Genomic DNA, 14,530 nt, shown 5'->3' with positions numbered 1-14,530 from the left:
CCCGTTTTAGTGGTAAAAACAGGGAGTTGATTTTTCCCCCATTGACTTATAATGGGGAGGTCGCGAAATTGACCTGACCTTAGGTCACCGATATCAAAATTCCGAGATATACAAATTGTAGCTACTAATGACCTAATAATATCCTGCGACTTTCAAAGGCCTCCGACATCTACTGTAGCTCTGGCACGGTGACAAAGCTGCAAAAAAGTGACTTGAGGTTGGGTCATTCAAAGTGACCTGGTGACCTGACCTTAAAAGGTAGGAGGTTCAAACTTGCACACCATGTGTAAAATTGATGAGGTTATAGTCATACCAAATTTCGCGGTGCTACGCGCCGCGGTTTTTCCGCTATTCGCGAAAAACCTCAGGGGGGCGGATATCCGCCCCCCCCCCCGTCGGTGCGCGGGTTAAGGCTTCCAATAATACCTATTTCTCTTCGAGGTCGTTCGAATGAGCCAGACAGAGTTTTCAGGCCCATCGCGGCCATTGTTCTGTGAAACACATTTCTTGCCAGGTTACCAACTATGTTTACAGTTTTTATCCGCGCCCCAGTGACGGTCTCGGCCAACTTCGCCCTAATGGGGGGGGGCACATGTTACCACCCACCTCTAGCCCAAAAACTAAGAGGGCTAGAAAGACGCGGTAAAAAGCAGTCGATAGCTCTCAATGCGTAGGGGAGAGTGGGGTAATTTGGCCGCTTTTTTTAGAAAACGATATAACTTAAAATTGACGACACATTTCTGCATTTTCTCAACGCTGGCAGGTGTCGCATTCATTTTACTTCACTGGACGGTGAACTTGAAATGATAGAGTAATTACTTATATTGAAATTGTGACGCATTACAAAGGTCTGCAAGGCGGCCAAATTGCCCCACTAGCAGGGTTATTTTGCCGGGGGTGTGGGGCAATTTGGCCGGTGTTAGTTTGTGGTCAGGTCAGGATTTTCTGTTATATTGCGAGTCAGCTTCAGATTCAGCAATGACGTGTGTCCTATGACGCATTTGCCGCATTTTGGAGGTTGGCTCAGGGGTCACAGGGGTCAAAATAGCCAAATTAGCGGCGATCTAGATGCGATCACAGTTTTTTACGAATAACTTTTGAAGTAATCAAGCTAGGCCAAAACTTCGAGTACCATCGTAATTCTCTCGTCAGTCCGCATCGAAAGATATATGTGTTGACCTTAAGAAGTCAAGGTCAAAGGTTGACCTCAGGTCACGTTGCATCAGGTCGCTTGACCTCAAGGTCACGTGATTTCAAGGTCATCGTGCATATCATTCGATGCGCCTTGGCGAGCTGAACAGAATGAGACCATTTGTGCGGCTGTACCATTTTTATGTAAGGATTTATTAGCAAAAAACGTTTGGTAGCCTTTGATGACGTCACATGCTCTTACAGTTGACCAATCGGAAGTAAGGCATCAAAGCAGTCCTAGTTGGTCATGAATCATGTCATTTATGGTACAATTGACCATGAAAATTCGGCCGTCCCAGCATAGTGACCATGAGCGCACCGGCCAGTTGCCCCGCTAGTCCCGGCCAAATTACCCCATATTGCCATTCTGAAAATTTTTGTCTATAAAGTCATCACGGCTTTACGGAATTAGCTAAAATTGCTCTTGGAACTGCTGAACACCCCCAAGAATGGCGCTATAATGTCTGAATTCGTTTTTAGCCCAAATACTACATGTTATACAACTTTGAAAACAGAAGTAAAAGTTACCATTTTGTATTGAAATTAACGTTTTATTAATTTTGAACAAAACTACGAGGGGCAAAGTTTTGACATTTGTCCTTCAGTTACTTCTACCCATGACAAATGAATAGAGACTAGAGTTATTTCACTCACTTTTATTAGACATCGTACAGGTGGTGGCGGCCCGCAATTTACACCACCGGCCAAATTACCCCACTCTCCCCTACGTTTGAAAGTATTTATTATTTACTTTAACATTACGATCTTTTATCGTACGATCTTTTACAACATACGAAATTTATATTACGATTATTTTCCTGCGATATTTTTCATACAATCCATTGCTTTACGATATTTTGCTTACGATCTTTTATCGTACGATCTTTTACAACATAGGATCTTTATCTTACGATCATTTTCCTACGATCCTTTTCTTGGTTGCCAATATAAATAATCCGACACATTAGTGTTCCAAATTCCTTCACTCTCATACAGGTCTCTTGTGGACCGGAAGGTCACCGGTTGACCCGAGACCTTTAAGTCTGGTGTCAGTCGCTCAGTCTTGTGACGGTGAACAACTGAACAGCTCGTCTTTCCGCGAGGCTCTATAGCTTAACCCTCGCCGGACCTATTGGTTTTCTACATACGCGCCGGCCGAGGGGGGGGGGGGCGGGTACGACCCCCCCCCCTCGCCGTTTCGCCCCTGGTGGAGCTAGCGCGTCGCGGAAAAAACGAGCGTGTGCGCCGTTACGAGACGCAGAGATTGGTACCCGATTTTAAGGTCCTAGGTCAACCGGTGACCTCTGAGGTCAGGTCAAGTGCCCCAAGGTACGGTTCAGTTTTTGGTGAATAACTTCGCAAAAAACGGCCGCAGAGCGCCGATTTTGGCAGCATCGTGTTCGTCTCGCTCAGGCGCGTCGAATGATACACTTTTTGTCCGGGTCAGGTCAACTTGGGGTGTTGACCTCAGGTCAAGGTCAGGTCAGCACCCCCAGGTCACGAAGCTGGTCGAAAGAGGTCATGTCGCATATCATTCGATTCGGCAGGTCTTCCCGAGTCCATTGGTGGCTTTCCCGACTCGCTAGCTCAGGGCGTATTTTAACATGTTAACTGGGTCGGCAATTGCCGACCCAGTCACGGAGAATGCCGACCCAGTGACAGCCGTTTGCCGACCCAGTTGCCGCCCCCTCTAGGATGCAGCACGCACATGCAGGCTAGGTGCCGTCATTCATAGTAAAGCTGCTGCCCTCCGAAATGATAATGCCGCCTCTTAAAGTGAAGCAGCCGTCTATAGAAAGTGATGATCCCACAACTCAATGTGACAGTGCCGCCCCTAAATCTGTTAGTAGTCCCACTCAATGTAATGGTGCCGCCCTTCTAAGCATCTGTGGAGCCCCTCAATGTGATGATACCGCCCCTCAAGAAGATGATGCCGCCCCTTTCAGTATCGGTGGCGCCCCTCAATGTGATAGTGCCGCCCTCAAAGTGCCGGTGGCGCCCCTGAATGTGATGGTGCTGCCCGCCAACGAGTCGATGGCGCCCCTCAAAATGATGCTGCCGCCCCTTATAGTGTCAGTGACGCCCTTCGAAGTGTCGGAGGAACCCACCAATATAATGGTGCCGCCCCTCTAGATATCCACATAGCCCCTCATTGTGATGGAGCCGCCCCTCAAGCAGATGATGCCGCCCCTGAATGTGATGGTGCTGCCCGCCAACGAGTTGGTGGCGCCCCTCAAAATGTTGCTGCCGCCCCTTAAAGTGTTAGTGCCGCCCCTTATAGTGTCAGTGACGCTCTTCGAAGTGTCTGAGGAACCCACCAATATAATGGTGCCGCCCCACTAGGTATCCACATAGCCCCTCATTGTGATGGAGCTGCCCCTCAAGCAGATAATGCCGCCCCTCAAGAAGATGATACCGCCCCTTTCAGTATCGGTGGCGCCCCTCAATGTGATGGTGCCTCCCTCAAAGTGCCAGTGGCGCCCCTAAATGTGATGGTGTCTCCTGTCAACGAGTCGGTGGCACCCCTCAAAATGATGCTGCCGCCCCTAAAAGTGCTGGTGCCGCCCCTTACAGTGTCAGTGGCGCCCTTCAAAGTTTTGGAGGAACTCATCAATACAATGTTGCCGCCCTCTAACTTTCTGTAGCGCCCCTCCATATACATAATGGTGCCGCTTCTCAAACCATCCGTGGCGCCCCTCAAAGTGATGGTGCCGCCCCTTACAGTGTCGGTGGTGTCTCCTCAAAAGTCAAGGTGCCGCCTCTCAAAGGAATGCTGGTGTCCCTCGAAGTGTCGGAGGCGCTCCTCAATGTCATGTTGCCGCCCCTCAAACCTTCCGTAACGCCCCTCCACGTCATGGTGCCGCCCCCCAATGTGCTCACGGCGCCCATATGTGATAGTAACGCCGGTCAAAGTGCTCCTGGCAGTGTCGGTGGCGCCCCTTATAGTGTCGGTGGCGCCCCGAACAGTATCGGTGGTGGCCCTCAAAGTGATGATGTCACCCTCAAACAAACGGTGGCGTCCTTCGAAGTATCGGAGTCCCTAAATATCATACCTATTGCCGCCCATTAACGATCTGTAGCGCCCCTCCATATGATGGAGCCGCCCCTTAAAGTATCCGTGGCGGTCCTTAAAGTTACAGTGCCGCCCCTTACAATGTGGGTGGCGTCCTCAAAATAAAAGTGATGTTGCCCCCCCCCCCGAGTAATGTTGGCGTCTCTTCTTTAAGTATCGGAGGCGCTCCTCATTGTCATTTTGCCCCACATCACTGCTCACATGGCGCCCTTCAATGTAATGGTGCCACCCCTCAACGCTCAAAGACATAATTGCGCTCCTCAGAGTGTCGGTGGTGCCCCTCAAAGTGGTTTAAGTGCCCTAAAAAAATTGGTGGCGCGCCTCAAAAATCAAAATGATGCTGTCGTCCCTTAGCATATCTGCAGCGCCCCAAAAATGATAGTGCCTTCCCTTAACCGGCGCACTGTGGGGACTTTGTCAATCCTAGCACGACTTTATTCATATCGCACCCTACGCTACTTTTACTAGCTTTATTTCGCCTTCAAATGGTTGGGCTAATGGTTACTGATCCCAGACAACATGGTTGGCTCCCTTGTTGCATCCATCCCTCCCCCCACCCCTCGCCATAGACGTAGCGCTAAGTCGTCTTCGGCTAGCAATGCATCGTGGGCGTGGAAGCGTTCAAGAAGTGGAATGAAGCTACAATTGTTTTTAGAAATAGTATTTGCTCATGCTTAGCCCAATAATCAAAAGGCATTCCGGACTTAACCTTGTGAAGCCTTGCACTTGAAGGGGAGGGGGTCGAACAGATTCTCCCCCTCTGTTTTTCGCAACTAACTCAAGCAAAACGTGGTGGAACGCGACGAAACTTTCTATACATCATGGAGTCGGTCAATTTTATACATGAACTGAAAAGTTCATGACCTTGACTTTCATAAGTTTTGACATATGACCTGTTTCTCCCGACCAGGTTAGGCTGCTATCGATTTGGCGCATGTGAGCGCACATTATCGGCGCTTGTTGTGGTTGCTAACGTTCCAACATATGAAATGCTGTTTGTTCCTGGCATTTTTAAGGTCATGTGAAGGTTAGGTCGAGGTCATTTAGCTAAGATGACCTTAGTTAACCTTTCCGAGTAAGTATTTTTCTAGATGAGTGCTTGGAGATAATTTCGAATTTAACACCTGTTAAAACCTTTAATAAGAAGTTTTGGTGCTTACGTAACCTGTTACGAAGCCATTAGTAGTGATTGACATAGAGATCTTATATACATATGTATATAAGATCTCTATGGTGATTGACACCTGTCTACTATGGATAGGCGGCAGGGCACCTAATCGTCGAGCCTAGCCTGACCCGACCTTGCATGAAAAGATCATCATTGATCAAAACTAACATGAAATTCGTGATCACCACCCCCAAAACCTACACCCCCACTTTACGAAGTTATATCAGTTTTCGATTTGCCTATATCAATTCAAAGCTCCATAACTGAAGTTCATAAGGTGAGCATTGCCTGTAGGAGCCAGTAATGTACACGCAGCGTTGCAACAGCGTTGTTGTTTTATCCAAAAACAATATTTGGCGACGGAAGATAACAAGGTCAACATAGTATCACCCCTCCCTCCCTCCTCCCAACCCCTTCTGACCGGAAACCCCTCAGGCGGTGTGCCGCGGTCGGGTAACCCGCCGCGGCGCGGCCCGGCGGGGCGTAAGAAACCACGCGTCACCGTCTGCGTCTCATAGTGACTGGTTTAGACAACTTTCGGCAAAAAATGAGAGTTGCCCCCGATGAAGAAATTATTGGAGAACATTTTGATACGTGTTTCCACGCGTACCACCGCGTATCAAACTTTGTAGGGTAACAGTTTGCTGATTGAACTCCCGGAATCAAACGCATTTTAACATTTTTAGCATTTCCTTCGAAAATGATACCTTTGGTTGTTTTTTGGAAATTTTCGTGTATACCATCATCTTCCACATTAAGCACAGATAATAAAAACATATCGCAACTTTAAGCTGCTGTTCAGGGAAACGAGTGAGCGGGCGTTTCATTGTCATGTGCTTTTTCGCTATATCCGGGAAGCAGGATGCTGGTCAGCGCAATGCTACACTTTGAGAGGTGTTTTGAGGTGTAAGCAATCGTTTTTGAAAGGATTTAAGGTCGGGTATGGATGCACTGGGCAATTCTACGTGAAATGGATGACAAAAAAGTGGATATCAAAATACTCGTATTTGCCACTTATGTCGTGCCAGGATGGCAAGTCCCCACGGTGCGGCGCCGGGCTGAGTTTGTTTAAACCCCCCTCCCGACCCCTATAACTTGGCTACTTAGGCCACGTAGCGACACGCGGTAAGCGGTATTCGAAAGAGTGTCAAAAACTACTTGGGTTAGTTGGTTAACCGTGCTTTGGTTAGGTCAAGTCAAATGTCAAATATCAGGTGACCAGAGGTCATCAAAGGTGAAATGTGGGTGAAATGTTGTCTGTTTCAACATTTATTGACAAACTGGCGCATAACTCGGGGAAGAATAGAACTACAGCACCGCGAAAAAGCGCATTCGATAGCTCTTCAACGTTCCTATGAAGTCCTCAGACTTGACCTAACATCAACGGCTTAACCTCCAGAGCACAACTTGTTTAACCCTCGCACGACCAGGCCATTTCTCATAACACGAACGACCAGGGGGGGGGGGGTTGTTACGACCCCCCCCCCCTGGCGTTTCGAAACGGAAGGTCGTAGAGCTTAGCGGAAAAAACCAACGGATTGCTCTCAACGAGATCTCGCGATTGGTGGTATATTTTTTGGTCCTAGGTCAACATTTGACCTACTTTTGACCGGTCAAAGGTCAAATTTTCGGAAAAATATACTTTTTTCAACTTTCGGCGGCGATTGCGGCAAAACCGTGGGAGATATCGACTTGAAACCTTCACTATCGTGTTCCTTGATCAATTCTCTATCGTTTGGTATGTATTTCGTTTCCCTAGCTCTAAAAATGGCGCGTTGGGAGCGCCGGAAGTCGGCAAGGTCACAGTCGGCGGCAGAAATTCGAAAAATCAAAATTTAAATTTTTGAAATCTGATTGTATTTTTGGATTTGGGAGGTCCATTTGCTCCCTATAGAAGCTAATATTGCTGCATATTCCCATTGAGGTGACAAGAATTAGCAAAATAGTGGTTCGGGCGCTTTTCAAAAATAGTACCGGACGCTGTTCCTCTTGTGACGTCATAGCTCCGTGACCTGACCTGACCCGGTCAAATTTCTTATACCATATGATAGCCAATACTTGCCCCAACATGCATGGGAAGTTTCATCACGATCCATCAACCGATATCCGTACCACCGGCAGGAAACCTCGGGCGTTGGCACTCAGTTTGTGAAAATCCGGCCGGAGGCTGTACCTCTTATGACGTCATAACTCCGTGACCTGACATGACCCGATCAATTTTTTTTCGGCAAAAGATGCGCAAAGGTTGCCCCAGAGGGTATTGAAAATTTCAGCCCGCTACGACAAGCCGTTTAGCGTGCACTTCGAAAAAACCTCAGGGGGGGGTTGATACAACCCCCCCCCCTAGGCGTTCTAGGGTTAACCCGTGCCGGGCCGGGGAGGGTTGGAGGGAACAGTGGACCCCCTCCGCCCCTCTACTGAGCTGTTTTAATGAAGAACCTTTTTACGATAATAATTATTGACTCACGAAAGTTATGACATTGTTTTTTTTTTTAGTACTGTGCTCCTCTCGTCGAGATGCGTCGAATGAACTATAATTTGACACTCAAACGTCATTTGGGAAATTTGAGCTCAGGTCCAGGTCATGACCTGGCTGGTAAAGGTCATGTTGCATATCAGTCGATTTGTATCGTCAAACTGAAATCATCTATGTAAGGTGTTTTCATCGCTCAGGCATGTCGCATGTCTCTATCAGAACTTATTGGAAAAAAAACTGCTGGAGGCCTACCATGACCTGACATGACCTCAAGGACATAACGAGGGGTCGTGGGTGGCAATTTTCCGATTAAGTGTGTCATTTTTAATTGTTTTCTGATGTTTAAATTCGTTAACTTTGACATTTTTCTACCTATAAAAAGAGGCACATGCCCTGATTTTCTCCCATTTCCTTATACCTAATGGAAGGGTCGAAAAATTGTCCTTACCTTTGGTCAGAGACATTGCAATTTCGAGACTCACATTTTAACCCTCGCCGGCACAGGGGGGGGGTTGATGCAACCCTCCTAAGGTTTTTCGCGAATAACTCGCGTAAAAAGCGGCCGATCGCAACGAAACTTTCAGTACCCTCGAATTGATCAATTTTACACCTACCCTGCAAATTTTATGACCCTGACTTCAATGACCTTTGACCTGTGACCTCTTTTCCGTGACGATGTTTAGCCGTTTTTTGACGATTCGGCGTATGTCGGCTCGCATTAACCGCGCGTTTGCAAGCTTTTCGTGGTTTCAAACGTTCAAACATGACCTTTGGTGACCTCGGTTCACTTTTTCGAGTTTTACAATTTACATGTTTCTATGCTAGTTTTTGGAGCTGAATTCGAATTTAGCAACCATTTAAACATTTACGAAGTAGTTTTGGTGCCTTCGTAACATGTTACGAAGCTGTCAGAGGCGGATGACAGGTAGGTACTACGAATACCCGGTACGACCCCTACCGGTTGACCTGACCTGACCTGACCTGACCCGACCTGGTCTAAACGCTTAACGACATCATCTGTGATCAAAACTAACACGATATTTGTGATCAGCACCCCGGAAAACCCCTTAGCAGCCACAATTTACGACTTTCAAACAGGTCCCGATATTCCCGATTTTTGGGTCATTGACCTGACCTGGAAGGTCAACCGATGACCTAGGACCTTGAAATTGGGTATCATTGGCTTCCTCTCGTGACTGGCAACACGCTCGTTTTTTTCTGCGAAGCTCTAGCTCCATCAGGGGCCTAACGCGACGGGGGTCGTACCAACCAACCCTCCCTTGTGCCGTCAAAGGACTCAAAATGGCCTGTGCCGGCGAGGGTTATATATACAGTTACACACTGTTTGTCTTATCAATCGCTGAAGTTATAAAGGGATCGTTCAGTCGGTATATCTATGGTGAGCATTTGCCTGTTCCGTGGCTCAGTTGGTAGAGCACCGGACTCCCCGCATTGTCTTCGCTTGCGTTTTGTCCGCCGGCCGAGCCGGAGAGAAAGTTACCGAGTGAAGGTCATTCAAATTTCAAAAACTCAATGACAACGTCACTGGGGTCACGAAAATGTTTGAGTAGGTAGGTATAACATTCATTAACCTGGGGGGGAGGGATGAACGTATCGCTGCAATACGCTGTTCATTACGCGAGTAACTAATAAATAAAAAATGTATGAGTTAATCCTTACTCCACCCGCTCTCCCTCTCCATAAAAAAGAGAGTTAATTGTGTTGCATTTTATTTATACCTGTGCAGAAAAATAAAGGCGTCAAAGCATGGGTGGAGAACCTGCCCCGGCCACCCCGGCCGTGGCCGGGGTAACTTTCAGCCTACCCCGGCGCGGCCGGGGTAACTTTTCTACTCTTGTAAATCCTAAAAGCTGTCTCCATACGAGAAAAGAAAGCTCACGCTCTTCGAATGTTGACTTCCATGGGCGTAATATTGCAAATCAGGTAGGTATTTACCATTTACTTAACTTGCCATAATCTCCAACCCTAAGACCCGCGTGTGGTCGCCAATGCCAAGATTGCTCTCAAATCCTGTTCAGTTTCGAAATTTTGGCGCGCCTTCGGCGCACTTTTTCAAAACTACTGCTTGACCTCATTGCCTTCAACTGACCTGCCACCAACCGCAACCACACCCGTTTATGAGCGTACCCGTCAGGGTGCTCATAAACACCGAGCGGCCATCATGCTTCGAACTCGGACTGTTGTAACCGGGCCGCGTGCTCTCGCCACGCGGAATCCAACGCTCTAGCAACTGAGCTACGAGACCGGGACCGGTCGATATTCCTGGATCGACTCCCTGTTTGTATTATAAGAGCCGCCCAACATTGAAAAAGGCTACGCCCGTGGATGTCAGTGACCTATTTTAGTGCTTTGCTTGGTTCGATCTGTCAATTTCTCTGTAAAGCTTCTACTATGGTGAGTTGTCTTTTTGTAGCTATTTTGAGACACAATAAAAAGCTGAAAACGCAACATTTAGGTACTCAAAATGGCATATGGTTTGGTTTGGGTTCGGTGTGAAATTGCAAGTTTAAGTAAAAAGAAATAATAATTTAAAAGGAAATTGCCTTTTCGATCATTCCAAAAATGTTATGAATAATACGGTGTCGGATACAACGCTCATCCTTGAGCAAACACAGCATCCTATTCCATGCGTCAGAATAGGGGTTTGATGATGACCGTTGAGAACAACGTGAGTACCTATATCGTCTTCCCGCGACTATCGGTCGCCGGCCGGGGTAACTTTTTCAAACATTCTCCACCCATGCGTCAAAGGATATGGCCGAATATCAGCGACCCTTGCTGTGTAAGCAATGGGGTATGACAAGTGGGGGTAATGGCCCCGTCCAGCGCCCATAAAGTGGGCACACTCGTGCGACTTGCCGACCACTGTTCTAGATAGAGCCATAAAACGCCGTGAATATTTTAAGCTTGACGATACGAATCGACTGGTATGTAACATGTTTACCTCAGGTAAAACTTTAAAATTATTTTTTGTTAGGTGAAATTATAGTTCATTTATCGGATTATGATGAGAGAAATACTATATCCCGGAAAAATAAACGTAATACCGCTGAGCTTAGGTTGAATCTGAAATCATTACTTAGGAAGAGTTATAAAAGAACCGTCGAACGTGTCTTTTTTGGTCATTAAATATCAGTAGGTATGCCGCCCCCTCATATGCCAAGTGCCGCCCCTATGAGTGCAAAATGCCGCCCCTAATTGTGATTGCCGACCCAGTGAAAATCCCTTAAAATACGCCCTGCGCTAGCTCAATTTGATCAAGAGTTATTGACGAAAAACTAATATGACCTTGATGACGTCATAAATGACGTCACGCAAGGTCAACATTGCAAAAGTGACGCATCTAACCTTGCAAGGAGTGCATAAAATCACGATTGTGTGTGCTTGAGATAGTTGGAGATCGTTCCCGGCGTCAGAATAGCAGTTTTCATTTTTCCCCATTGACTCATAATGGTGAGGTCACGAAAATGACCTGACCTCATATGACCTTTAGGAAAAATCCGAGATATACAAGTTGTGGGACTCATAATGGATACTAGATCCTGCAAGTTTCATTTCCATGTGACATCTCCTCTGGCAGTGAGGGCGTTGCGAAGTTGCGACATCTGAAGACCGTGCAGAGGTTCACTTATGACGTCATAGGTCAGTGACCTGACCTGACCCAAAAATGCGGTTGGTGTCAAAAGATGCGGCTTGGATCAAAGGTCAGGTATGCCAAGTTTCAGCTCTCTATCGCCAGCGTGTTCGGAGCTATCGCGAAAAAACCCTATGGGGGGGGCGGCACCCGCCCCCCCCCCCCCCTCGGCCGGCGAGGGTTAACCCGCGCCCCGTTGGGCTAATTCTTGACACTTATACCATCAGACACCTTCTCCCTTTCCAGATATGGGAAAGTTATCGACAGATTTTCAAAATGAAAACGGTGTTCGATAGCCCCACCGGAAAACAGGTGCCGAAAACTCAGTTTACTCGATGTTATAACACGTAAGCCTATAACAATGACAATAAAGGCTCATGTATATAGCGAAACAGAGAGGGGCCGTTTTGCCCCTACCCCTCTCAATGGCGCATGGTAAATTATGGGCGAAACAGCGAGAGGGTGACTTCACCCGCCCTCCTTCTCGACCAACGCCGATGGGTTTTGCGTCGGATAACCCTCATGTATAATTATACGATGAATTCGGATGGACCCCTCGGCTCATTACTAGAAACTAACATACAAAGTTGCGGATCTCGCCAAAATTTTACAGTAACCTCGAGTTAATCAAGTTGACACTTACCTAAAAATGCATGACCCTGACCCGTTGCGACCTGATGAACCGCTCAGAGCCGCCCGCTGGCCTGCCTGCTGACCCGACGAGGCACTCGGAGCAGCCCGCTGACCCTTTGCAGTTGAGCCGCCCGCCCGCTGACCTGACGAGCCGCCGCCTCCCCCCAGCCCGCTGACCTGACAAGCAGCCGCCTCCCCCCGCCCGCTGACCTGACGAGCCGCCACCTCCCCCCGCCTACTGACCTGACGAGCCGCCACCTCCGCCTGCCCGCTGACCTGACAAGCCCCCACCTCCCCCCCCCCCCGCTGACCTGACGAGCCGCCACCTCCCCCCGCCCGCTGACCTGACGAGCCGCTGCGCTGAGAGGACGGCGACGTGCTGACGGTGAGTTCGCTGCTGCTCCCGCTGGGCGACGGCAGCTCCGGCGGCGACAGCCGCGGCGGAGGGTAGCGCGCCATCGCCTTCATCAACTGATCGTCGATGTAGTAAAAGCTGAACTGTTTGGCGGCTTGATCCATGGTTGCAGGTTGTTGATAAAACTCCTCAGCACAGCCACAGGGCGGTAAAATGTTCTCCGCACACCGTCAATAAGTAAAAGACCAGGCGTCTCGGTAAGGAACGCCTGGACGGCCGTCCGCCCGCTGGTTCTGAGACGGCGGCACTGGGGGCGGGCGTGGCCGGCGGCACCGCCCGGGTCAGACAGGTCACGCCCGGAGGCGGGACGCCGCAGAGGCGCACTCAGGGCCGGTAACGCGGGGGGAGGCGAATGTCCGCGGCTCGTGTGGTAGGCAGGCTGAGAGGCCGGACCGAACCAGACTGCGATGTCTCCGCTCACCAGGAACATGTGATTGTAAGTGATAAAATCATAGGGTGAAGTCGTATAAGAGTACGCACTTAGTGGATTTCTTGCTCTCATTTGTTTAATATTTGAAAAAAAGAAATCGCAAATAGGGAATATTAAAGTTCATTGAATTAGCCATCAACCCATGGGGCAACGATAGTTCAGCGTAAATGGAAGTGGTCTAAAAACGCAAGCATATGAACACACACCTATGCAGCTTGCACTGTCCAAATGCTTAACTTCAAACTTAGAAGGCATTTAAGTTAATTCTAGTATCCAAAAAAAAAAACATAAAATAATTTTTTCAAGTCTATAAATCAGGAAATAATCATGTCGTGTGTTTCTTTAAAAAAATGCACATTCAAAAAGGAGAATAACTCGTATTTGGAAGAATTTCGGGTACGCATCTGCATCACAGTGCTCCATTGATGATATACCTACAAAACAAACGTCATTGAGCGATAGATTAATAATTCTATATTTCTGTATATTCGATTTAATGTATAATTCTGCGTACTCTTACCCTCCTGAACAGTGCGTCCTCTTACCGTACATGCAATTCGCGCACAAAACAACCCCGAAACGTTGTGCAAAACTTCGCAAACAGAATATTGCACTGTACAGTATTTCCCCAGATAACCTCACAAGTTTCCCACAACAATCACGGAAATGTACCTTATCCCAACTGCCAAGTATCAAAATTATTGTACCATATCATAATAATATCATAACGCTCGAAAATAATATTCATCGCCTTAAACTCAACAGCGTCGCCGCACAACGCCCACGTTCCGTTGGTGACATGCACGCACTGGCGGCTTCATGTCACTTCATGAACTCGACAAACCCGCGTTGCTAAGCAACCGAAACAGCTGATGCGTACTCTTATCGCCCGCGTACTCTTACCCGCCCTTACCCTACATTAGTCGGGTTGGATACAAATATGCTCGAAATGAGAATAGATGATAATGACCAGGTCACGGTAAAGGTCATGTCACGATCAAACAAAGGAAAATTGAACTTTAATCTGAAGAACACAAACAATAGAAGCATCATCAATTTACCTATAAAGCTTACATAAAAAGGAAAAAAATTGGCGGGGGGGGGGGAAATAGCAATGACGCAATGTTCCAATCGGCAACAGGTATTTGATAACACCTGAACATTTCCAAATTCACAAAAGTTATAAAATTCGAAAGCACCAAGGTAAATACAGTTATATTCTATAAGGAAACAATTAACCTACTAAAAGATAAAAACTAGACTGGTAATTTCAGTAGTTTTATCTTGCATGAATTAATGTCGATCAAACCTCAAACCGCGATCTACGAAGTCATTTCCAAACAACCAATAATGCAGCAGGTTTGTGACAATTCACAACAAAACATTTAGGTGTGGTAGATATTGCAAAGAACGAGAGAGAGAGAGAGAGAGAGAGAGAGAGAGAGAGAGAGAGAGAGAGAGAGAGAGAGAGAGAGAGAGAGAGAGAGAG

At 47.6% G+C, this 14,530-nt stretch overlaps 1 protein-coding gene across 1 annotated transcript in view; it reads right to left on the bottom strand.

Annotated features, from left to right (window-relative positions):
• LOC122376485 (protein argonaute-2-like) overlaps positions 1-12,866 on the bottom strand; it is a 40,422-nt gene extending 27,556 nt beyond the window's left edge. Inside the window, exon 1 of the mRNA XM_043356368.1 lies at positions 12,541-12,866. Within this exon, the coding sequence (XP_043212303.1) occupies positions 12,541-12,715 (175 nt within the window). The 5' untranslated portion in view covers positions 12,716-12,866. The remainder of the gene's footprint in view (positions 1-12,540) is intronic.
• Positions 12,867-14,530: the final 1,664 nt, after the last annotated feature.

This window comes from Amphibalanus amphitrite, unplaced genomic scaffold (assembly GCF_019059575.1).
Source record: "Amphibalanus amphitrite isolate SeventyFive unplaced genomic scaffold, NRLGWU_Aamphi_draft 002162F_arrow, whole genome shotgun sequence".
Classification (NCBI taxonomy): domain Eukaryota; kingdom Metazoa; phylum Arthropoda; class Thecostraca; order Balanomorpha; family Balanidae; genus Amphibalanus; species Amphibalanus amphitrite.
The sequence above is the reverse complement of the archived record's forward strand: the minus strand, read 5'-3'. Positions and strand labels throughout refer to the sequence as shown.